Here is a 26,074-nt window from a genome sequence, read left to right on the forward strand (position 1 = left end):
GGCCCTCGGGGGCAAGAGTGGAGAAAGGTACAGCTTTCAGAGAATGTGTCTGTTTATGTGTCTGTCTATCCTCCCTCAGTGTGTCTGTCTATCCTCCAGCTGAGGGACATACTCCCCTCCCCTGGCTATGCCTGCTGGAGCTTCAGTGGCCATGGGGAGGCATTTGTCACCTGATCCGAAGCTGCTGGGGTGAAAGAGGGCTAGGGTAGTCCTCTCTCCCTGGGACAGCCTGCATACTTAACCCCTCATCTCCAGCCCCACCCAATGATTTAAATGAAGAAAACCAAAACTTATTTGTATTAAGGACCCAAGCAATGCTGGGTAAATCGTCTAGCTTTTAGTACAAATTTCAATTGTAATTATCTGCGGCATTACCAGTAGAGTGGGTAATGGCATTATTGTAGGAACAGTTTATTGCATATTCATTTAGCAAGACTAGTAACTGTATCAAGTAAAATTTGACTACAAACAGTGGTTACCAGAAACAGTTTACTTTATATCCAGAACCAGTTGTATCTAGTATTAATGTAACATGTTTACTTGTACATATTAAAATATATGTAAATATCCATTGTCAGAGATTCATAGTAATGTGGCATGGCAAAGACCATTCACCGTGTATTTTTTATCCACTATGTCCAAGGAAGGGGTGGGCAATAATTTTTGATGGGGGGGGGGGGCACTCCAAGAATTTGGTAAGTGGTCAAGGGCCGCACTGCAGGGATTTAGGCTTCATCCTAGGGCATTGCTAGGAGAAATTCTGGATGTGATGATAGCTTGTTGCTCTTGCTTGAGCCAGAAAGGATGTTGTTGCTCAGGAGAGTTAGGAGTAGATGAAAATGAAGACGGTGCAGAGAGACTTTTAGGTGCTCCCAGAGATGCTGCTCATGCCACTGAGTTTTCATCAACCCCGCTGAGATATACTTGCCAGTTTGCTTTCTGCATCGTGCCAGGCTTCCCGTCAGTGAAGAGTAGAAGATCTGGTGTGATACGACCAAAGAACCGCGGTGGTCATGGATGCAGAATAGCAGAAATTTTGGGCTAAACTGTGCCAGGCCATTGCACAAAGCTGAAAGGATTCCCCACCTCTCCTCAAACCCTTGCAAAGAGGTCTGGAATAATGCCAGGCTTTTGAGATGCTGACATTCAAAGACCAGGAATCTAGGCCTGACAGTAGTGAAAAGCAGTAACCATCTCAAAAGGGAGCTGGAGAATACTGAAGCCAGGCTAGGGAGTGGGTCTCTGGAAATTGCCCTGCTCTGTTTATTCCCTCTGAGACATCTGACATGGGACACAATCAGAGACAGGTTCCTGGGTTAGGAGAACCATTGGGGTCTGACTTAGTATGGCCATGCTTATGTCCTAACTTACCCCTCTCTGGTACTGAAAGACGATTCAAACAGAAGGGGACTCATGGGGGGGGGGGGGGGGGGAGAGCCAGCAGCAAGAGCAGACCTGGGTGCAAATAATGAACCTAGGCTTACAATGTCTTTAACTGTAGCAAGGAATTGCCAGGAGTGACAAATCACATGTGTACTGGATGGCAGCTCTGTTAGGTGCTGGGCCATGCTCTATTTTTCCAGGTGTTTTCAGGGTATCACACAAGAGAAAGCAATAGAAGCAAGAGTGTCCCAGGGCAAGGCTTAGAGGAACAGATTGCTCAAACCAGCCAAGACACTTAACTAGGTCACTGGACTGTCCATATTGAAGAAAAGAAGGAAACAGGTAATTTTTCAATGTATTCATTACCATAAACCTGCCTCCTCCCAGATGCAGTCAATTCTCTTCAGCTGAGGGGTGTCAAACTCCAGGCTTGAGCCATTGCACAATCTGGCCTGGGACTCCTGGCAGGCTGAGGGGAGAGGGGGGCTGTCCATTACCAGCCCACAAACCCCACCCCCTTCCTGACCTCACCTCTCCTCCACATACATGGTACCCTGTCTCCGATGATGCGCACTCCCCGTAGTGGCAGGAGACACATGGGGAAGCAGAGCGCCCTGGGCGAATTCGATCGCTCTGCTGCGCTACACTTTCCTATGGCTCACGCCAGTGCAGGGAGCATGGGGAGGTGTGACCCCTACCCCCCAATGACCCCTACGGCTGCATGTTCAGGGGACAGGGTGCTATTGGGAGAAGAGGGCAGGGCAATGCCGGGAAGGGGCAGGATTTGGGGCCTTTGTGGTACAGCAGGGCCCATGCCCAGGGCAGTACTTGCAAGCATTGGCTCTGCTGCACCACAAATCAGGAGCTGCCTGAGGTAAGCCAGCGCCCGCACCCCTCACCCCTCCCTGCAACTCAGCTCTCTGCCCCAGCCCTGAGCCATCTCCAGCACCCACATTCCCACCTGCAGCTTGCACCCCCACCCCCTCTTCTGCACCCCAACACCCTGCCCTGGCTCCACATCCCCTCCTGCATTAAAACTGCCTCAGAGTCCGCACCTGGCACCCCCATCTGCTGTAGCCCAGTGAAAGGGAGCGCAGGTGAGGTAGAGTGAGTGATGGGGGAAGGGGAAGACCTTGAAAAAGGGTCAGGGAAGGGTGTGGCCCAGGCTGGAGCAGCCCGTCACTCAAAGTTCTCGCCCAGCCCTGCACTCCAGCTCTGGCCTCTCACCCACAGTTGGCCCGGCCCAGCAAGCTGTGGGCAGGGGCACTCCAGCCCACCCTGAGCAGCCTCTGCCCTCAGCAGCCAGTCCCTGTTTCAGCGGTTAACCAGTTAAACAATATTTAAGCGGTTAACTGATTTAAGGGGAGTTTACACCCCTAGCAGGGAGCAGGCAAGGATGTTTGAGCTTATGTGGTTAGACAGTGGCCAACTCTTGCTGCAGGGTTCAAGGCTGAAACATGTCAATTGGTTTTGTGGGTCTCCTGTGGCAGGGACCTCAGGCAATTGCTCTGCTTCCTACCCCCTAACACCAGGCCTGCTTGAAACCCCCTCCCTTTAAACTCCTCCCGCGTTGAGAAACACTGTCCTAGGATAACCATCTTTCTCCTTCAGCATTCAGTGGCTGGCTGCTAGGGAGGAGTAAAGAAGGGGTCTCAGCAGGGTCATCTGGGGAGTGAAGTCTCCCAAATCTCCACAGCCAAACGCAGGCAACTTACGTTAGTTACTATATCCCACTGGACACCTAAACCAGTTACAGCTGGCTCCTGGCCTAGCCTCCCCTCCATAGGACATTCTCTTACAGGCACTCAAGCTGTTCTGCTCCCCTCTCCTCCAGCTTTCCCTCACCAGCTCAGACCCTTCAGTCTCCCAGCCGTTCAGTGCAGCTTCTTTATAATCTCCTGACTTTACATATCCCCACAGAGGATCACAGAGCTTATAAGGTTCAAGACTCCCACAATCTAGATCATGGGATTTGGAGTCCTCATAATGTCTAGCCTCTACAGTTCACTGGTAGGACTGTGTTCTGGACAATGCTTGACCAGCCTCGCTGGGTTTCTTTTTAAATGAATTTGCCATACAAATTATTTAATCTGCCTGAGGCAGAGGGGAGGGTTAAAATATGTCTAAAGTTTTGCATCATCATCACAGTACACTGGAATATCTAATATTTATAGTTTCTCTGTCCATCTAAAGAGGCGGAAGTGTTCCTATTTCTGCAGTTTAAGTGATAATGGATCAAAACTATTGAAAATGAAGCAACTGCTTGCTCACCAACACACAAGTGCACGATGCAGGTGTGAGAGAGGGTTTGAGTCATGCAAGAGCAAGGAGTTGTGGGATGTTGTTAATCTTGTCTATGCATGTTCTCTTTCTAGGTATTTTAAGCGGCTGCTGAAGTAACTTGGAAAAATTGCCTTGGATTTTGGGGGCTAGGACTATGGCAGACACACCTTGCAGGAAGGAAGGAAGGAAGGAAGGAAGGAAGGAAGGAAGGAAGGAAGGAAGTTGCTGGATTCTTTGCTTTTCAAAAGTGCTACCTCAATTTAATGGGGTTTAGTTAGAGTGCAGCCAACACACAATACACTGAAGCCGAATCAAAAACCACCCACGGCATGATTCGGATGCCCCCTTAAACGGATGAGCCAAAACTTGCAGCACAAAAACTCATACTTTTTTAGAAAGTCACCTATGATACATAATATTTTTAAATAGCCAATTTCAAACAATTTTAAGTGTATAACAAAGCACCCGTTAAAAGTCAATGGAGTTCCTTTAACGTTCCCAGAAAAAACAACATTCAGGCAAGACCATTTCAAACAAACAATTATGTGAAATAATACTGGCCAGAGACTGAATTCACTGGAGAATTAGGATGAGTGAGCATCTGTCACATCCAAGCAGGTTACCAAAAGAGGAAGGCCAAATCAGAACAGAGAAATTCTTTAGTTATGACAGTACTATTACTCCTATCTTTTCAATTACACATAGCAAGAACTAGCCATGCCCCTTTTAGAGAGTCTATTCTTTATAAAGGACAGTCACCTCAACTTGACCCTCAATTTAAGGCGAGCCAACTTTCAATATTAATAATCCACATAACAAACACTAGAAGCAGCTGAGTTTAAACATTAATCAAAAGAATAAATACATACCACTCAAATGAATCATCAGCTCCCAGAAAGACACTATAAATATGCAAATATAGAAGATCCTGAACCAATCTTTGGCTCCATATAGCATTATGCTTTCTTCAGAAATGCTGAATTAACAGTTAAATGACACTATATTCTTGTCACTCATATAGAGCATTCAAGGAAGCTTTTGACCCCTGATGGCATGATGGAGATTCCCAGTTGTCCCTTAGCATTTCCACTTTCAATAGTCCTCCCCCAAAAGAAATCATACACCAGAGACTTTTGAATGTGAGCCTTGCTAACCAAACTAATTTGAAAGAGAAAATGTTCAGATGTAAATTCCACTTGAGATGCCAAACTGAGAAGGCTAGAAAATTGGATTCTTCCATTTAGCAATAGAAAAGGTAAAATGTGGGCAAGCAACAATGAATGCCTCATCCTGCCATCATGCCTCAACACTGATCTGAGGGGAGATAGTCTGAGGACAAAAGGGAAGTTCATTATCCATGTTCATTCATTTCTTGGCTTTCCTGTTGAGACTTCCAAGAGCATGGCAATTGATACTATTGTATTTGTGATGTTGACTCCATATCAAACTGGATTTTTGATCATTCTTTGCTAACCTAGGAATAACATGTATGGAAGCACTAGAGAGGAAAAGCTTCATATCCCATTAGCAATCTCAATGGAATACATAAGAGGTGTCAGGGTAGTCAAACACTGGCATACGTTGCCTAGGGAGGTTGTGGAATCTCCATCTCTGGAGATATTTAAGAGCAGGTTAGATAGACATCTACCAGGGATGGTCTAAAAGACGGTACTGGATCCTGCCATGAGGGCAGGGGACTGGACTCCATGACCTCTTGAAGTCACTTCCAGTTCTAGTGTTCTATAAGGTGTGAATAAACATTGCTCAAAGGCTCAGCTTGTAAATATAGGGGATAAATATCCAGAATGCTTAATTCTGAATTCTATGTCGAATACTCAACATCAATCTTGTTTACAACTATCTGTAGACTTTAAAGGATTAGATTTTTATTGGCAATAAATGTGGAGATCACACACACCCTGAGGAAAAAATATTCCCACTGATAATGATCTAAATTTACCAATAGGTAAGAAAAATGATGCCTGAGAACTTAAGTTTAAGAATTATGAGGTTAATGATTGGTTATAATTTGTGGTTTTTTACTGTAGAACCATTAAGTACTATGAAAACAAGGACAGGGCATTTATGTTTATATTTATAAATCTGTCTTAGGAGAGCTGAATTTTTAATCAAGCATTTCTGCAACCCTCTTCAACCCCACAGAAACCATGGTATGGGGTGTTATGTTTTACCAGTTCTATTAAATTTGTTATTTTTAGATGGCATGGACTAAATAAGTTGCGAACCAATGTGAATCATTGTCTTAACAAATGGACAGTGTGGAAAACATGAGCGAATTCCTGCATGTACAACTCAGACTATATTTAGCTTGAAAATAACATAGTAAATGACCTATTTAGGGAATGACCTATTTAGATCCCCCATGCCCATTCGTGAATTCTATTCTATTCACCCATGCCACATACCCACATTCACAAGCAGAAACTCTGAAGAGCCACCATTAGCAAACTTTCAAAACTTTGCAAATATCTTTTTGTTCTGTGTTTGTACAGTGCCTCGCCCAATTGGGTTGTGCTCTGTTGACAAACTCCTGGCTGCTACTTGTTTCTATGCTGTGGATTGATGACTCTCTGGCCATTTCATGCCATTGGAGTTCTCTCACAATTAACGTATTTTGTGCTTAACAAACAGCCCTGCTTCTCTTTGGCATTTAATTATCTGCAAAGGCTGCATATTGCATCCGGTACTCCTCGGGCATGAACAGTGGACCTTAATTATAACAAGAGTAGTTACCACTGAGGCTTGTCTGTGGACAGTGCATTGCAGAAATCTTGTCACAGTGCATTGCAGAACATTAATAATTACAACAGCTATAGAGTCACCAGGCACCTTTTTCAGAACATTACTTCTTGGCTAAAGCAGCAAGCAGGTACACCGCAGAAACTAATACAAATACAGTGAAGATCACATTGAATTCAGCTGGCCTTATAATGGGCTTGGAAAATCTTATTTGGTGCTGAATCAATATAAAGTATGATGATTCAGTCCTTTAAAGTTATACACTTAGTCACTGCCCAAGAACTGGGAGTAGGAACAGTGTATCAGTTTTATGGTTTACTGGGATCAATGTGAAATGAATGTAAAGTCTTTAAGTAATTTGAAAGTAGTGATTTTAGCAAGGATTCATTGACATCTAACCCAAAAGTTTCTATACAATGAAAATGATAAATTACCCCTCGTGTATTTCAAATGAACTGCTGTGAAAGGGGATTATAGGCTGGTGCTAGGAATTAACCTTATGGTGAGCAATCCAACTGAATTTGCTCACTAATGGACAGGTTTCATTAGCTCAAAGCTGGCATTCTTGCCAAAAATAATTTCATAGTCAAAAGCCATTACCGCATTAATCAAACCAGTAGAAGTGACAATGCAAGTAATGCAAGGAAACCAAGTGGGATACAGTGGCAGATCTGGACAGATAAGTGGAATGAGACCTGGACCATTTCCATTGAGTGGTTTTCATATAAATAAATTATTAATTGCTGCCGTGTGATAGGTTTAAATAGTGTTCTACAAACACTTGAGGAGATTGTAAGTTCCTTGGCACTGGGAGGGAAGTGTCTCATATTGATAAGACATAATGTAACTGGATTTAAGTACAAATGCGAAAGCAGGAGCGGGTAGTTTCAGAGGGAAGACCAACAGCATTGTACGGAGAAGGACATGAGTTGGAGGCATGTGGAGGAGATTGAGGCTCCTTCAAGCATGGAGAGGGGTGCAAACTTTCTTCGATGCACATGTTGACTATGCCTTTGCAATTAAAATTGCTGAGATATTTCCTCTATAACCACGCTCTCACCATAGGGAATACCAAAGTGCTTAGCAAGGAGAATGTCACAAATGTTTTCACGACTGCCCCTGTCATGGCCATTTTGAGCAACGAGAAAGTAATTTATTTCAAGATGTTAGAGAGCCCTAGGTCAGCATTTTAATGAATCCTCTCCATAGCTAATCCTACAACTGTGGGAAAAAAATACACCACAATATTCATCCTGGCCTCAAAAAGGAAACAAAAAAATGGGCCTGAGAAGGGATGATATGATGCGGTTAATTGGCTAATCGAGTAGACAGTCGATAAGGTAAGGCAGCCCCCGGCTCAGTGCCAGCTCGCACCAGTCCAGGATCTATCCCCCACTGCGGCTCTGTATTTTAAATGTAGTAAGAATAATAGGGGATGCTGGTGGAGCAGCCTCTGTCCATGGCCAGCCTGTGCTGCTGGGGACAGAGGCTGCTTCATGGCAACAGGCCCCATCCTTGGGGGCAGGGGGGGGGCCCCCCAGGACAGGGGCTGCTACTAGAGCAGCCTCTGTCTGCAGCCAGACTGGCTCCCCCCACCCCCGGCTCCTGCTCCAGAAGCAGCAAGGACAGACGGGAACCAATAAGTGTAGGCTTATCAGTTAGTCGAGTAGTTGCTTACATCCCTAGGCCAGAGAGCACTGGGTGTAGTCCAAAAGTGCCATCAGGCAAAGAACATTTTTTATCAATGATGAAGATACAATTCATAGGGGTGACTGGGAAGCTCAGAGACTATGCACCCCTTATGTCCCTCTTAAATCCTCTAAATAGGATTTAATTGGTTCTATAGTCTTGGCTATCTGCCTATAGGTAAATTTCATCCCTTCTACAGAAAGGAGCCCAGATATAGTAGCTGGCTATGAGCAGACAAAAAGCATGGGCTCTAGCGTGAAAAAGAAACAGTCACACAGAATGGTAGAATTAGCTCAAACTCTTTATATAAAATGCACCAGAATGTTTAGATTCCTAAGAAAATAACAAATGAATCCAAAGCAGAATTGTATTAAGCATGCTAATGAAAATACAGTAGAATATTCTATGATCTAGTGTTCATATCACTGCATTAAAACTAGTATCAAGCAAGTGTTTCAATGCATAATTTTATATTGACTTTCTTCTAAGACAGTTCATGGGGATTCCCATTGCCTGAAATGGGGTTCAAGTTTTGGATCTGAAAAAAATAAAATTCAAACCCAGTTCAGATGAATCTGCCAAGTTTCACCTGATTTAAGATAAAACTGTCATATGGCGTGTTTGATTTGTTTTTCTTTCTGTTTGTCAAAGCTGCATAGTGGGCATGGTTCATCCAAAGGTTTCGGGGCTGTCATGAAAGGGGAGGTATACAGGAAGAAAGTTTGTGGTGACATACAATAGACTGATAGTCAGAAAAATCTGGTTATACTTCTTGGCACCGTCACTTATTTCCTGGACAATTTAATTCATCTCCATGGCTCTTCTTCTACCCACCGACTAAGGATAAAAGTACACTCTCCCTCGCGGTGTGCATCTCGTCTGTTTCGATGGTACATTTTCTGATAGAACAACTGCTTTAAATGTTGTAGTCACTGCAGAAAGTCACATAAGATGCACTAAGATCTCTCTACAGCCACAAATAGCCAGGAGAATAACTGAGTCCATGGACACTGCCTGCAGTTACACTGACTGAAAGCATCTGCAAATGAATTATTCCAAAAGAACAGACAGGTCTCATTAATTACACTTCTCTACTGGGACACACAGACAGGAAATTCCTTGATTGAAATATCTTGCCTAGTCTCAGTGGATTCTAATTTAGCCCCTAACAGCAAATAATCCTGTGAATCCACAGAATTCTGCAGGAATCCGGGTTATTCTTTTGACACTTAAAATTGCACATGTGTAGGGAAGTTAGGGAGTGTTTCCTCCCTACCTGACCCCACCACTTCTCCTCAGAGGATCTGTTGAGGCACTTTCCTTTCATAAGAGTGCCAAGGCACTTTTTATTAAAGTCTGTCTTACCAACAGGCTTTCTGAAGAGTATAAGGGGGACCACCAAACAAACAAAAATAGGGAAATTCCCCAGTCACTCAGAATCCCTCCCAAAAACCTGGCTGAAGTCATGGCTCTTACCACAGGCTGGGTGAGCAAAAAGGGTTTCTTCACAGAATCTCTCTTATCAGCTCCAAAGCTGACTCCTTTGAAGCTTCTCCAAGTCTGTTCCATTTTTCTCCTCCCGCCACCTCCAATTTTTAATCAGCTGCTTAAAGTTCCTTCCGTGTGCTAGAGGTCTGTGGTTGGCTCATTTAGCAGGCCTGTTCCAGGCTACCGCCTCTCATTCCTTCGGTCTCTCACCAAGAGCATTCTATAAAAACTCTCAGTAAACCACATACAGGGGAGCCAACTGGACCACCAGGCCCCGAGGCAATGGAGGGGAGGGAGACTCTGTGCTCCCAGAAGAAGCGTGACTGGGGCAGCCAACTGCCAGTGCCTCCTGGAATGCGTGATACCGGGCTCTAGAGCATGTCGCCCAGGGTTCTAGTGGTGATTATAAAGGTCCCAGGCCTCCAGCTACTGCCTTTTTGAGTTGGTGGGCCTGCCCACAAACTTGGTTTTTAGTTAATATTGCTACCATACAAGGAACAAAAAGCCAAACAACTGTCTCCAGACAGCTGAAGAAACCAGACTCAGGCTCTTAATGGAGCTCAAGACAATAATTTTCACAGATGAGCTAGTCTGTGCCTCAGACTGAATTTATCCTAGCCAATTTCGCTAGATCTCAGTGCATTTGTTATATAGCAATAGCTAGATAGATATGTACAGTTTTTACTTAAATATATGTTGCAGAAAACCCAGACAAGAGATGGGGAAGTTTCTAGGCAGAATCTCTGCAGTGAAACAGAGGATGAAAGAGCAATTTTGGGATTAATGCTGTTTTCTAATAGAATCCCTTAATCTGTTTAGGAAGAATGTAACTTTTGTAATTTTTTACCACAGTGTCATGTGATGATCTGCAGTAACCATGTCTCAGAAAATACAGGACTCCATGAATAATGAACCCAGCAAGTTAGAAAATGGGTTTTCAATTGCATCCTCTTTTACTATTCAAAACCTAGTTTCATAATCAATGCAGAATCAAACCCAACAACGGTGGGATTTACAATAGCTAAAACCGAGCCCCCTTATCGCCTGTGTCAGGTGAGGAGAGAGTAGCACAAAATGGATTTTTGAATGGTGAGGAAATTGTTTCAGCTACACCAGACTAACATGGCTACATTTCTACCAATATTTACATTTAGGTATTTTTAATCATTGAGAGCAGTTTCATGAGAAAGTGCTGACAGAAGGAAACATTCCTTAAGTAATATTAGGGAAAAGACCATTTAAATTAATATTTTGGCAAAGCAACCAGAAACAGAAGAGGAAGTTTTCTGTTTCTAAGCTGGCCTCCACTAGAGAGATGGCATAGCATCTGAGTTAACACAATACTTTAGCAGCGTCTAAGAGTTGACAGTATTTGTGCAATCTATTGGACTCTCACAACTGAGAGTTTGGTTAGAAAACTGAAAAGACCATATTCTCCCACGCAGAAGCAGCAAACAGTTTTGAGGCCTTTCTTGATGCACAAAGAGAAGTTTTATGGGCAAAAAAAGATCTAGCTAACCACAGGGAGCAATTCATGTGTATCCACCATATCTAAACAGAGAAAACACTGATTCTTGCGGTCTTCAGCTTAGGAAGCAACAGTGGTGGACAAGCTTGTATCCTCAGCAAGTCTTTGTATGGACATATATGTATAAATTTCATCATTCATAATGTCATTGCCATTCTAAGATCCAGCTGTTTTATCCTCATTCCCAGATGGCATTTTTATATATGACTCTAATTAAGGAAGTGCATGACGACAATATAAAAATTTAGTCATTTAGCAAAAGCTGCAATATTGTCTTTTAATTTAAAAGACAGCATAAAATAAACCACTTCGATGTTTCTGCAGAATGTAGAAAACAAATTAAATGACTTGTCTGTTGCATCTTCTCTCTCATTTCTGTGCTGCCCTTTACCATATTGTTAAAGTATAATTGGGGACTTGATCTTGTTGCAAGGGGACTTCATTAAAAATGTTGCTCTCAGGGGAAAATGGATGCAGGGAAAATGGATGCAGGATTAGGCCTTTAGAATGTAAGCTCTTTGGGACAAGGGTGATCTATGTTAGATAGATGCCCTGCAATCCTATCCCTATATATAAGTAACAGCCTTAGGTTGAAGGGTAGTTCATGAATCAATCCTTGCTCTAGGTAAAGCCAGTCTCAGGATGAAAGAGACCCCAAGAAAGTGTATTAATTTATATCACAAATTGTTCCTTTCTACTCAGATTGCAGGAGGGAGAAATCAGGAGAGTCCACAAGTTACAAAAAAAACATGGAGGACTGCAGAGTCTTCAGCAATTACTTCTGTTGTTTGTCTCTATGGCCTAGTCTACACTACAGTGGGCCATCAATCTAAAGTTATGCAGCTTCAGCTATGTGAATAGTGTAGCAGAAGTTGATGTACTTAGAGCAACGTGCTGTCTTTGCTATAGTGAGTTGACGGCAGACACTCTCCTGTTGACTCCACCAACGCTTATCGTTCCAGTGGTGTACTGAGTCGACAGGAGCGCACTCAATGGTTGATTTATCATATCTACATGGACCATTAATCTGGCGTGTACTGTAGACCTGCCCTGAAATGCTGTTTCTTCCTCTGTGGAAGGTTATTCAGTGTACTGGGTAGCATTTTTAACTTCTACTGTACACTGTTGATAATGAACTCTGTAAATAATAAGGGTTGAGTGCATGAAGGGTGGGAGGGAAAATGAAATGAAATAAAATAAGGAATGCATTAATTTTGAGACCAACAAACCACAGAATATGCCACATTGCATACAAAAGTGTTGAGAATAAGTCTTAATTAATAGCACACTAGTACTATTTGAAAAGCAAATACAGACTACCAGAGAGGGGGAATTACCCACAAACAGCATGCCCTAAACACACAACTGCCAAATGTTTGGCATGAGTCACTGTTCTATTACACTGTTCTATTACAGTGGGTGCAGCAGAACCAGCAAAGGGACATAGGTAAACATAAGGGTTCTTTTCTTAACTATAAGGGTGACTTCATTGATGTCTTACCTTGAAGAACCAAACATAACATTTTTAAAGGGAAATGAATGGGAAAAGAACCAGAATTAGAACAAATTAACCTATTTTATACTATAGCAGATTGTATTTGACCACTTTTCCTTTGCAATTTAAAGCTCTGGTTTTTACACAAATTAAAAACACATCATGAAGCAATGGAGTGAAACTCAGCTTATTTTTCTAAGTTGAAATGTTGTGGTTTTAGGATTAGACACTTTAAATAGTTTAGAGTGTTTAAAAGTTCTAATGTCCAGAATACTTGAGTCTTATTGATGCAGTTCAACAAATTGTGTGGAACCATGATCAACTAATATGGAAACTTTTGAATGAGACTATATTTAGTTGGGAAAGACCCCAAAGCAGTTAAGCCATTTTCCTGTTCACTCCTTTCTTCGTTCATGGACAAAATTCTGTCCTTTGTTGCAAGCATGCGTCACTGGGGTTCATAGGAGTTGCACACATTCATTGGAAAGAAGAACGTGGTTTTACAGTTTTGTGGAACAATAAGCAGGTAGGAAGAGGCAGCATTGAGTGAAGTAAAGAATAATGTTCCACCCACTTCTAGCAAGAATGAAGTACCTTTTGATTCTCTTTGTAAAGAGCCTTTTCTATAGCGTGAATGGAGCAGGAAAGAGAATCTAAGACCCCGCTCTCTGCACAAACACCAAACTTATCACAATTGCAGGGTGTCGTCATAGCTGCCTTCTAGCCAGTTAACACCATTCACTCTGCAGAAAACCCCCTTTCCCAAAAGCACGGTTTCCAAAAAGCATGAGCAACTTCTCTTGCTTCTGAAGATGCCAACTCATGTATGGAGTCACATGCAATTCCATTACAAACACATCCATTTCCTGTGGTTCTAAAACTAAGTCTAATAGAGGATAACTTCGTTGAGCCATATACTGACATATTGATCATTGTTGGGTCTTCACCTCCAGTTGAAGAAAGACTGATTCTACATAGTCATATTTCTTACAGAAATAGTGGTCTGGATAAAAGTTCATTGACCTGTTGCTAAACCTTTCAAGATGGCTCTAGGACTTATCAAAGAAAAGCTCAGGAATTGTGCCATCTAGGATATGGCTGCCTTTCACCAACATGGTTTCCAGCAGTAGGTTCTTAATCCTAGTTGGTTGGCCAGGAAATCTTAAAACGCTCCTTTCGAGTTCAGCACCTAAAATATTCCTCCATCCCTTTTGTCTCCTCCTGATTCTGCTACTGCAATTCAGCCTATTGAAGTTTAAGCAACCATAAGTGATTGGTAAGCCTGGAGACAGAATAGACTCATGCTCACTCTCCCAGAGCTGCACAAGACAAGACATTCTAACACAAGTAAAAATACAGTTGGGAAGGGGAGAAATCTTATTGTTTGTTAGTACAGAGTCATATTTGCTTTAGAAATACGCTCAGCAGCAGGTCTCCTGAGTAAGGTGGCAGTGTTTTGAAAGGGCCTTTTCTGACTATCCATCACTTCAAGGTGAATGAGGAGACACTTGCTGACAAGACCCAGAAAAGACTTCCCTAGCTGAAGGCTCTTTCCTCTAGAATTTGCTTCCTCTCACAATTTACCAGAACTTGCACCCATTACAGATCCTGGACACGATGTAGGAAAATTATGCTTGGCTTACCCTATTGTTTCAGTTGATTTTATAACAAATATTTTGGCATCTGTATTTCTTTAATGATGCTCATGGTCTGGTGTCTTACAGAAGTTGCATTTAAATAATTTAAAAAAACACTTTAGGCTAGGGCAACAGGTGCTCTTAAAAATAAATAAATCATATGAGTCTGACAATTGAGAACCCAACCATCCTGTAAAATACCCAGACAATGTGCATTGTATGAAACCATCCAGTATGTCCTTGTGTGACCCAGGGATTCCAACAGGCAGAGGGCATGGGGGTAAATAGGCTTTTACAGGGAACCCCTGTGTTGGATACCTGCATAATAGTTCACTTAAGAGAGACATATGAAGTCTCCACTGAGGGTTAGTAATCCACTGGTTTTCATACCCACTGCAAAATATATGGATAATATTGAGTGAGTTAAGGATCTATACTGAAAATTGTGTTCTTAAGGTCTTGGAGTGAAGGAAGGTCACCAGACCTAAGAAATGTCCCTTTCAGTCAGGAGGTGACTGGCATGCAAAGTGAGGCATACAATTCATAAGTGGCCAGACAGGGAGATAGATGTGTGTTTGCATAAGGAGAGATTGCAAAATCTATAAGAGAAGAAATTCACAGTAATAAACCAACAGCCAGCAGATGTCCTCTTTACTAATGAAGACAAAGGGTTATTTGGGGATATCTTGGAATGGAAAGCAACATTCTGGATGCTTAATTCATGGCGCTGTGCATGTCTTATGATATAAGGGTTGCAGCCAGCCTGGCTGTCAGAGCCCTTCAAATCTGTTGATAACCAATTTACACCCATACACTATACAGATTGTGAATGGCGGCAAATCCAAATTTTCTATTCGTGCATGCATCTAGCTGTAAAGCACTGCAAGATTTTGGGTGAGCAATACTCTGCAAGCCATGATAGCATCTTGTCGATTATGCCTAGGATTTAGAAGGTGCATGTGATGATTTTATTTTGTACGTGACCGTTTGTTCTCCGTATATCTACTGGCTAAGATTTAAATCTCTGCTATGGTCATGAAACATGCTCGATTTCATTACAACCTTATCTCAATGCTGTTGTTTACTAGGGCAGTGACCTGAGGGGGAACTGGTAAGTTGGGGTATCTGTTTTTTCAGATGCAGTAAAGCAGTGAGTATCGTGCTGTTGCAATGGACGTGGGATTGGCTGCTCTTGGGAGACAGAGGGCTCCAGGGTTGGAGCATGCCAGTTGCTAATCTGCAGAGTGATAACAGGAACTCCAAGGCCTCGAAGGGGAGTGTTGCCAGTGGTTCATGGAGTGGGGGAGCTGACCCATGACAATCACAGACGAGATTTCCTCATGCTACGGGCAGGTGGGAGTGAGATGCATCACAGCCTGGGAAGCATCACACCATCCTATGCTGGACACCCTGAAGCATGAGGTTTACTTGCCCTCACTTTAGAATATATACTGCCAAATTTTGCCAGCCATTTGTAAACGTTAGTGACAACATTTACTTCAATATTACCTTGAGTTTCTGTAACCGAGTTAGCCTACAGATTTACAGAGTTTGCTTTAAAAAAAAGTGCAGAACTTGCCGAGTCATTTGGAAACCAGGAAATGTACCTGATTTTCTGCTGCCATGCTCCAATTCCACCAGTTCAAAGCGAGTGTGAGAGAGATAAAATGTGCTAACGAATCTGAATAAAACAGGTTTTGCACTGGGGCAAATGGTTTAGGGCAATGGAAAGGCACAGTGTGTGTAACACCCTATGTTATTACAAGTTTGCAACGCCATTTTTTTGCTGATTGGCTAGTCTGATCTTTATTCAGAGGGGCAGAAGTGCAAATATACAGAAAATGAAAGTTAATCTTGTGCAGTTAACAGAGCAGTCCCATTTTGATTGCTTTTTTCCCAGGTAGCACTTTTATATGTATATTAGCCTTTACAGTCTCCCTAGAGATTTTATATCAACCATTGGTTCGAAACCACTACATTTCTAACATGGGACTGTTTTCATGGTTTGGACAGAAGTAGAGTATTTGCACAGTGTAAACTCTGAATTACTTGCATTACACACAGTACTGGAGATCTACATTGGGGGTCTTAGGCCGATACTTCACTCCATATGGTTCCACATCCTTGTAATGGACATCAGATCAGCTTCTTAATGCAACAAGTTGATTCAGAGCTTTTCATTGCAGGGAATTAACTGTGGAGCTTCTAGATCTGAATTAAGGTAGTAAGGGTTACTTTCCTCTTAGTAAAGGAGGAAGCTCCCTAAAATAATCCATTAATAGAGAGACTGTTGGTCTGAGGTTGCTGGAAACAGCATTTCTTAGTTTAATATTAGATGAGTAAATTGATGAGAACTTGCAACTCAGTGCTCAGAAGGTGAGAAATAGCAATACAACTGTAGTACTACACAGATGAGATGGTCTACATATGCCTAAACACCCCCAGAATATCTTCCCAATAAGTTGAAAGAAACTAAGTGAAAACGGGAAAAAGAGAAGCTGACATATAGAGGCAGGCAAGGCTCAAGAAATACTATAATGTTGTACAGCTTCACAGCAGATGAGGGGCTCCAGGGAGTGAGGACACTGCCACCAGCGTCAGAATTTAATTGGGCTAAAATAAAAATAAAAATAAAATCAGGAGTAACAGTTTAATCTACCCATGTCATCGTTGTTTATTTGACCCTTTCAATGGAGCATTCTATAGTGCATGTAAGTATGGCCACGGCTTTGCAGTGAAGTTAGTCTATACAAGGATACTTCACTTTTACTTTCAGACCAGCCACAGCTGGCAGGGTAACACAATAAGGAGAAATTAGCTAGGATGAGAAGCTCATAAAAACTCTAATTGCACGGTCAGAAGTCCTAGGGCTCGCCTTCATGGCATTGTTAGCTCAAGGTACAACTGAAGTGTTGCTGTTAACCTGACTCCTGGCTACAGACAAAAACCCTTACCTCAAGTCAAGCGGCACTTTAAACTTGCAATAGCCAGCTTGTGAGGAATGAAAGGGGAGGAAAATGAGCTCAAGGGCCGCTGATGCACTGAGGATGCTGCAGCTTGAATTACAACAGCTCCTCGACTAATAATCCGGTCATGCCGAGCGGTTCGTCAGGTCACTTTGTGGAGCTAAAGTGTTATTCTGCAGGGAGGCTGCTCTCATTTTTGCTAAGCTGGTTCAAGTACAGTCACTGAGGTGTGCTAAACTGTACCAGCAAAAAAAAAACCCCATGCTCAAACTTACATGGTCAACTGCGTTCACAATCTTACTGCCTTATCATGCCGCTGATGCCTGAGTGGGTATACCCACCCTAATGGAAATTCTACTGATCAACATTTCTATTAACTCCACTGCCATTTTCTTCTTACCAAGCCTCTTGCCCATGAGAGGCCACTGAGCCAGGCAATCTTACACCAGCAACTGATGTTCTCCTTGCCACAAGCAGAACTGCTTACATAAGTCTCAAAGGGGAGGATATAAGATTAGTTTCAATCACCTCTGTCATGACAACAGGACTGTTACGTTTCCACTGATGATGTACAGTCATGAGGAAACTTTGAGCACCTCTCATTGAAACATCAGCACAGAACCACATTTTATTCATTCCCCCCCCCCCCCCACACACACACACACAAAAGGTTAAATGTTTTGCACGTCCTACAAGCTTAGCTTGCATGGCCTGGGATAAGCCCATCAAATTTAGAATTTGGTAATCCAAAGAGGTAACAGTGCTTTTTACTACATAGAGGGTTTTAACGTGTTTTTTAAGGAGTTCCTGGAAGTCTCCTTAGATACACGCTATTTATCTTTATAATTTCTCAAGTCCATCTTCCTTCTCTACATTCTCTATTCTACTTTTATCCTTCAAGGATAGAGTCAGCTTAACCAGAAGTATAATACGTTCCTGCAGTATGCAGGCTCTAAACTCAGAGGAATGTTCTTTTCTATCCTCTTCTTCTCTAGCACCACATATAACCAAAACTAATGCAGTTCACAAAACATCTTTCCCTCATACCTAAACCTCTCCTAGAAGATTATGAACTATTATAAAGTTCTTTTGCATTCAGGTGAGGAGTATAAAAAGCTTTGAATTGAAGTAGATGAATGGAGCAATTTAAAGCATATAATTGCTTTAGGAAAAGAGGGGAAATGTATTAGAATACTCACCTTGACGAATCTATGAAGTATATTACAAGAGCACCAATACTAAGAGCAAAGACTAAGACAACCTGCAAAAAAACAAAAAGAAAAATGCAATCACTTAACGGTGTATGACGGAAACATTTATTCTTTCACACTTGAAAGAGAAAATAATATGTAAAACATCATTCAATTTATTTTTGCGTGTCGCTTGTTTTAAGAACTAACCCTGCTTGCATTTTCAAACATATTTCATTGGATTGAGGAGAGACTGACTTCCATGTCAGGGAAATGCAATTTGCAAATGGCTCCTATATCCTAACTTTTGCTGAAATGGAGGCATTAATTTTAAATGACAGATTTCCCCCACTGAAAGTTATTAATAGTCATAATGTTGCTTTATAAAAGAGCTATCCTTCAGCTTTCTCATAAAAGTCACATTTTTTGTAGGTAACCAATAGAGATGACAGATTAGATTACATATACATTTATATTACATGTGTGATAGTGAAATCCATGTGTTTATAGAATTATGACTGTGATCATTGACTTTTACCATGACCTCTGATCATTTTACCAATCCGCTGCCCACTCATACTCCCATCTCTACCAGAGCAGCTTCTGATATTCCAAGCCTTCAGGCAGCTTCAAATAATTGATTTCTCTTTCCAACACCCTAGCAGATAAGTTTCTTCTTCTTTTCACATAGCTGTGCCATTTCATCTAATACTGCAGGGAAAATCAAACCTATCACTAGCCTAAAGCTAAGGTCCAATATCTTGCAAACCATGAAGGTTAGAAATGGGTGCATATGACCATTGAAAAGCCCCTTTTTAAAGCCCAAAGTTTTCAATTTCAGTGCTAATAGGTTGGGAAATATCAGATCATTTGTATTTATTTTTTCAACAGATGCATTTTCAAAAGACACATCATTCTCTCTCTAAGCCTCACACTTTTGGACTGATCAAGGACCTTAGTTTTATAGACAAAGAGATACAAAAAAGATCAATAAAACCAAGTTTTCTGAAAAAGTTTTTAAACTTTTTTTTCCTGTAAATTATATGGGACATGAAATACAGAATACGGAATATGGGTGATGTACTATAAATGTTTTATTGGCTCTAGTATAGAAATAATTGGGCAACTTATTCATGTCTCTGCTACCAATGCCGCAATCTCTAACATACTCCAATAAAACCTTTCTTCCACCTTTCATTTCTTGCAGTCATGTATTCTCCACAGATAAATACACACACAATGCATATTTTAAAATTTAAAATATCAGTTTCTCTATCCTGTCTGGAGGTTCACATACTATACTGACCAAAATCCAAGAATGTTTGAACAGATAGATATATAGGGATACATTTTAAAGGAAAAGAGTATGTGAATTGTCATGCTATTTTGACAAATCCTTTTTAACAGGAAACATGCTTAGCCAATGCAAAAAGTATTTTGTTTTTAACAATATATTTAGTAAATCTAAAACTAAACTTTCCACTTCGCTTGGTAAATGATTTTGATTTAGAGAATTACTAAGTTAGTGACTTGAATATTTTCTATTTTCCTTCTCAACCAAGCAAATATATATATGTAAGTTGCCTTGCTCTGTGGGAATAAAACAGTGATTCCTTGTCACAATTTCTTGCACTCTTAAAAGATACCGAAACAATTGATTTGAGTGGGTGCAGGATCAAGTCCTTAGTGACAGGGTAGGACAGTGGCGAGCAACCTGTGGCTTGAGGACCACATACGGCCTACTGGGGTTCTACGTGTGGTCCCAAGACATGTTGTTAACTGTTGCCCACACACAAGGTTGCCAGAGTCCACTGTTTTCTGTCCACATAGGTTTTCGGCTTCCCCCCCCAAAACTGGTATTACTAAAGTGACACATATGTAAAGCAAGGGCACGTGAAGTGAGGTGAGTGCTGATTGCATGCAACACTGACTGAGCCAGTATGCTCCCCCCTGCAATCAAAGCGCTGCTATGGTTCAATTGTCACTAAGCATGTAAGCAACGAGTCGATTAATTGACTGATAGGTATAAGCTTATCAAATAGTCGACTAGTGATGCAACTAGTCACTTCCCCTTGCTTGGTGAGGGAAACAGGTGCCGGTATTGGGGGGAGCCATCTTAAAAGACAATTCCTCACCACCACCACTTCCGGGGGGTCCAGGGAGGTAGAGGCACAGTGGGAAACGGCACAAGCAGGGACTGAAGTAGTCTCTGCTTGTGATGCTTCTACTACTATTTTACTTTTGAAATGTACAAAAGCCCCACTGGGGCTCTTGTATATTTCAAAGGCTGAGGTGCTGCAGGGAGCACAAGGCCAGTACCTTGCTGGCCCCGCACTGCCTGCGGAGCTTCCGCTTTTGAACTGCAGCAAGAGCCCAGTAGGACTATGCACAATAAACACAATGTATTTGCTTCATAAAGAGAGGGATTTGTTCTGGAGGACTATCACTCTGCAATCTATTATTCTAATCCACAGTTAATTAACTTTTTGCATCCTCAACAAATAATTCGCTGTAACTCTTCAATGTTTCCTTTAACCACCGAGTTTATTATTGTTCCACAAACTCTAAAACCTTTGCTATCCCCAAGATGATAAAGACCTACGTCACGACTCGTGGTCTCAAACCTCAGTTTGCAAAGTTTGCAAGTGCAGGCTTACTCCAACCGTCCACCTGGCCACCTACTGGAAATTCCTTACCAAGAAAACATGAACCCAGTGCCAGCTTAAAGCTCTACTCCACAAAGTCCTATTAGTCTCAGAGCAGTTGATTGGCCTACTGGCCCTTCTTAAGCTCACAGCAAGAACAAAAAGCTGTATGAATGACTGGGTTCCTGTTCCCCCATATGGCAAACTAGGCCAGCTGGACTCCTGGCATCTGAATGTGGTTCACAACCTTACAGTTGTCTCTTCCTTCTGATTCACGAGTCCATCTTGTGACTGGGTGCTCTGGCGGCCTATGACCCAGTCATGGGAGCTTTGGTTTTCCTTGTGGCTTTTTGGAAGACTCCTTACATATCTTCACAAATTAAATCCAATCATCTCTGGAAGTTTTGGGGGTTATTTTTCATTTGGATTCCAGTGGAAATATTTTCCCCCTTCCTTTTAGCAAAATAGGTTTTTGCTAAAGGAACAATACTGCATAGTCTACACAACTAAAACAACAACAAAAAAAACTTATCTATTTTAAGTTATCTCTGAAGCTATAGTATTATGAAAGAACCCAACAGTCTTACAATAAGCAATGCAGTGAATAATGTGCAATGTGTCCATTCTAGGAGGAGATAATGAAAAAAAGAACTGGAAATCCCAAGGTTTTTAGCCATCACTCAGCAGCATAATGGCACTTTTTGAAGTGGTGCAACTGTGATTACGTATGGTATATTGAAGCTTGCAGGGACACAAGTCACAGGAACAATAACGAGGATTTGCATCATTTTGTATCTTTCTACTTCTGAGAAAACCAAATTGCTGATCAGTCGAACCTTCTTCAGAGATTTGTTTCACTCTTCAGAGATTATTCAGTTCAACATTTTGGTTGTCCAAGAGTACCTTCTCAAACTTTCATCCTTTGTCAACACAAGGCCATGAAACCTCATCCTGCACCACTGGAGTCAATAGGAGATTTGCTGTAGACTTCAATGGATCAGACCCTTAATGCTGAAGTAATACTAGAGGTTTTACTATTTAACCCTTATGCTATGCATACAACTAGATGTCAGTTCAATTAAGAGTTTTGCTATTAATTTTGATGGAAAAGAGAACAGTCCTAATTGTATAAGTAAAGAAAGTGAATAAGCCCATGCCAAGAGGTTAAAATCTGGAATTGATGGGGTTTTATAAGGAACTTGTACACCACATAAAGCCTTTGACTGTTACAAGTCAGCTTGAAATTTGGTTAGAGATAGTCTCTTATTTTCCAAAGTCTGGAATTAAAAACAATTATTTTACAGTGTTGCGTGCTGGAGAGACTGAACAGGTGCAAAGCTTGGATCCATATGTGAACCTTTCTAAAATTTAGGCCAGGGAAAGGTCAAGAGGCAGACCATGGACCAAATCTGGACTATCAGACACTTTTCAATGGATCCCCAAATCTTTTTATTTATCATTTGCTGTTGTTATTTTTATAATTACTTTCTCTGGAGTCTGAACTATCCCTTGCCCAAGAAATCTGGACTTTGACAAAAAATTGACTCCCATAGGTTTAGTAATTATGTTTTGGCTCTTCTTCTATGAGTCATCTATAAAACTATTAATTGCACAGGATTAAACAATTATTTTAAAATGCTTGCAAGACACACAAAGTGAACCGAACTACTCAATCTGCATGCAAAAGTTTGGCAATCATTGGGTCAAGGTTCACATTACTATTATGTGAATCATAATGGAAAATTCAGTCATGCAGCCTATAAACAAAGTGAAGACTGAATATAGTATCTAGCTAATGGCATATTTCTTGTTATAATAAATAATGGTAACTACAGACTGAATACATTGGAATCACTCAGCTATGGTTATAAGCAAAGTCCAAGTCCTCTAAACCTTGCAAGTAGATATGGACTTGAGTTCTGCCTCTCCTATAAAAAAAATAATGTTTTGTGGCATAATATGCCTCAGTGAGTAACCAACTAGCGGTATACTTTGGAATAAACAGCATTACAGCCCACAAGTGGAGCTATATTTAATTTATACAGAGTGTTTTCAAACACTCATTACACTATTGGAATTTTGTTCTACAGAACCTGGTTGAGAACAACAAAGCTGACTAAAGGATTTAGGCATCCATCTCCCAACAGAATTCCTACATCTTCCATTAACCAAATCCTATTGACTCCTCTGAGACATTCAAATACATTATAACCATATGGCTAATAATCCCAAATATTTAAGCATTTTGTCTGTTATCCTAAAATACACAAAAAACTTAGATCAGGGCTTCTCTCCCCACTCCCATTGTACTTAGAGAGAAAGCTGGCCTTATAAGTTACACTGCCCCAAGACTCCAGACAGGGTAGAGGGTTGAGAGGAATCAGACTTCTGTTCCCCTCTCCTCCTGCTAGCAGAGCTTCTTCCTCTACTACTCCCCTTAACAGAAAAGGAAGTGAGTCTGGGCTGTAACTTGCCAAGGTTACCTGGCATCCAGGGCCCAAAGTAAATGCACAATTTAGTTGAGCTCATGGCTGACCCTGCCAAAAAATCCCCCCCCCCCCCCCCCGTCTGATTAATTGGTTCAATAGAAATGGGCCCAAGTTACATAATTTGGTGTGGATCCACATTTCATACATCTCCAAGTTCATGGATATTAAAATCCAGGATTTTAAGTTGAGCTGGTTATAAACTGGTATGCCCCTTGTGGAGTTGGATCCAGATTTAGATTCTGAGTCCCTGGCAAAGTTTTTATTTTATTTCATGTTTACTTTCTGGATACTTTTGCTTTCTTAAAAGGGATAGTGAAAAGTTATAACTTGAGTGGGTCCTCTTGGATTCACGGCCACCAGAAGCCGTGGTGAGACAGGGAGGATACTTTGTTTATGAAGTAGACTTAGAGCAAAAAAAGGCTGTCTAGTGCCTTTTATTATTCCAATGCATTTCGCACAATATTGCTACTTCTACATATTTATTATAGCTGCTATCTTTGTCTGGAAGGAATCTGTTTTTTGTAATAACTTACTGTTTGTTTAAGCACAGGGAAGAGAGAATTATTCAGTGGTAACTACATTGACTAGGCATTTAATTCTGAGTAAAAAATAAACACCACTTTGACAGGGGGAAAAAATAAAACAGTTGCTGTACAATCTCCAAATCCTTCTTAAAATAAAACAACCTGGAGTTCAATAAAATGTCACAAAGCCTTTTTTTGAGGCAGGCAATCACAGAAACAATAGAAAATTCATGTTCCATTCACCTGTGAATGAACTACAGACAAATCAGTTTTCCTCTAACATTAGCAATGTTCGAGGAGCTTGGGCTAGGCTGTTTTTCTTGAGATGACGGACTATGCATCCAGATGAACAACTAAGAGAGTAATAAGGGCTCTGCAATCAAGATTTCCATGAAGGATGTAAAGAAGCAACAGAAAAGAGAGACGTGTGCATATTTAGAAAACAGTGTTTAAATGAAGCCATAACACTTCAGGGTATGATCATGTGTCACCCAAGAGCAGGTCTAGCAAGCATAAGTGTAAAAGTCCTTTATGGAACAAAAGGGTTCCTGCAGGAAATGGTCCTACCAATAACCCAAAAGGGAGCACTGCTTATCCTAAGTCAGTAATGAAGCAATGCGCCCTAGCAAGATTAAACACACATATGTGAACAGAGACTGAAAAGCTTGGAACTGATTTCATAGAAAGTAGATTAATAATTGGGGACATTAAAAGAGAGATAAAATGGTACAGAGAAAGCATATGGACAGTAAAAATATCTAGGATAATATTAATAAATATTTTTAAAAAGAACTAAGTTCAGAACCTATGCTTCAAGGTATAAGTCTATTGAGCACTCCCAGTGAGGATGCGCACTGCAGACACAAGGAACGAAGTGGAGACGCACACAAATGATGCGTACACCAACATAAGTTAGGTTGGCTTAATTTTACAGTGTAAGCGTGCTGCAAGTCAAAGGAGTGAGGTCTTTTTCTGTGTCCTTCTCCCTATGTTCTCTCCTGCTTTCCTCTTCTTTCTTGGTTCCTAGAAACTCAATCGAGTTTCCTAAAACACACGGGGGAGCGTAACAAAAAAAAACTTTCCTGTTCAACTTTACATAAGACGCAAGATACATATTTTAGAGTGAACTTTTAAAAAGAACTGTATAAATAGCCGCTATTTTTGTTGAATTTGCTGCCTTTGAACAAAATAAGAGGTCTGTTGAATGACTGACAGCAATTGCAACAAGTTGTTCTGCCTTTGGCCAATGGAACTGTGATGAGAAGGAATGTCAGCAGGAAGGTCAGTTGACTAAGGGCATGTCTTCATGAGGATCAGAACTGTGCTGCACAGCCACAGCTGGCAAGGGCTAGCTGATCCTGGCTCATGGGGTTACAAATTGTTCTTTAGATATTCAAGCTCAGGCTGGGGGCTCAAGTTCCAGCATTCTCCACCCTCACAGTATCTCATAGCCAGGGTCAAAAATATGCAGCTGCGTAGGGCACCTGAAAATTTGGGGCACTATTGGGTCTTAATGTCCGCCCCATCTCTTCCTATCTCTGTTCTGTGGCCCTGGCTCCTCTGGAGAAGAGCTACTTGACTTAAAACTAAAAAAGTCTGCCGGACCTAGTAGCAGAACCCTGAGCCTGTGAAAGAGCCATGTGAGTGGTAATGAAGCCACTTAACAGGCATTTGCCAACCCCAGCTGTATACTGCCAGTTTCTGAATTTACTGTGTCAGTCAATAGGACCTGAGGCCTTATCTACACTGTGAAGTGGATCAATGTGGAAGCTATCGAGCCACTGGCTGTCGATTCATCATGTCTGCTGTAGGTGTGATGAATTGATCTCCGAGTGCACTTCCATAAATGGTCATTCTCCACCAAGAGGAGAAGAGCAGCCAGTGTTGATGGGAGAGCAGATGCCACTGGCCTTTCCTGCACCCAAAAATGCCAGGGCAAGTACATTGACTTCAGCTAGGCTATTTGTGTAGCTAAAGTACATCAATGGTGCCGCATA

The 26,074-nt window shown here is 41.5% G+C and overlaps 1 protein-coding gene across 27 annotated transcripts in view; it reads right to left on the reverse strand.

Annotated features, from left to right (window-relative positions):
- Positions 1 to 26,074, reverse strand: part of KCNMA1 (potassium calcium-activated channel subfamily M alpha 1) — a 742,164-nt gene that overhangs the window by 348,304 nt on the left and 367,786 nt on the right. For all 27 annotated transcript variants that reach the window (XM_075934710.1, XM_075934709.1, XM_075934712.1 and 24 more), the window contains one exon: positions 18,429 to 18,490. In XM_075934710.1, coding sequence (XP_075790825.1) covers positions 18,429 to 18,490 — 62 coding nt within the window. The remainder of the gene's footprint in view (positions 1 to 18,428; positions 18,491 to 26,074) is intronic.

Source organism: Pelodiscus sinensis, chromosome 8 (genome assembly GCF_049634645.1).
Source record: "Pelodiscus sinensis isolate JC-2024 chromosome 8, ASM4963464v1, whole genome shotgun sequence".
Classification (NCBI taxonomy): domain Eukaryota; kingdom Metazoa; phylum Chordata; order Testudines; family Trionychidae; genus Pelodiscus; species Pelodiscus sinensis.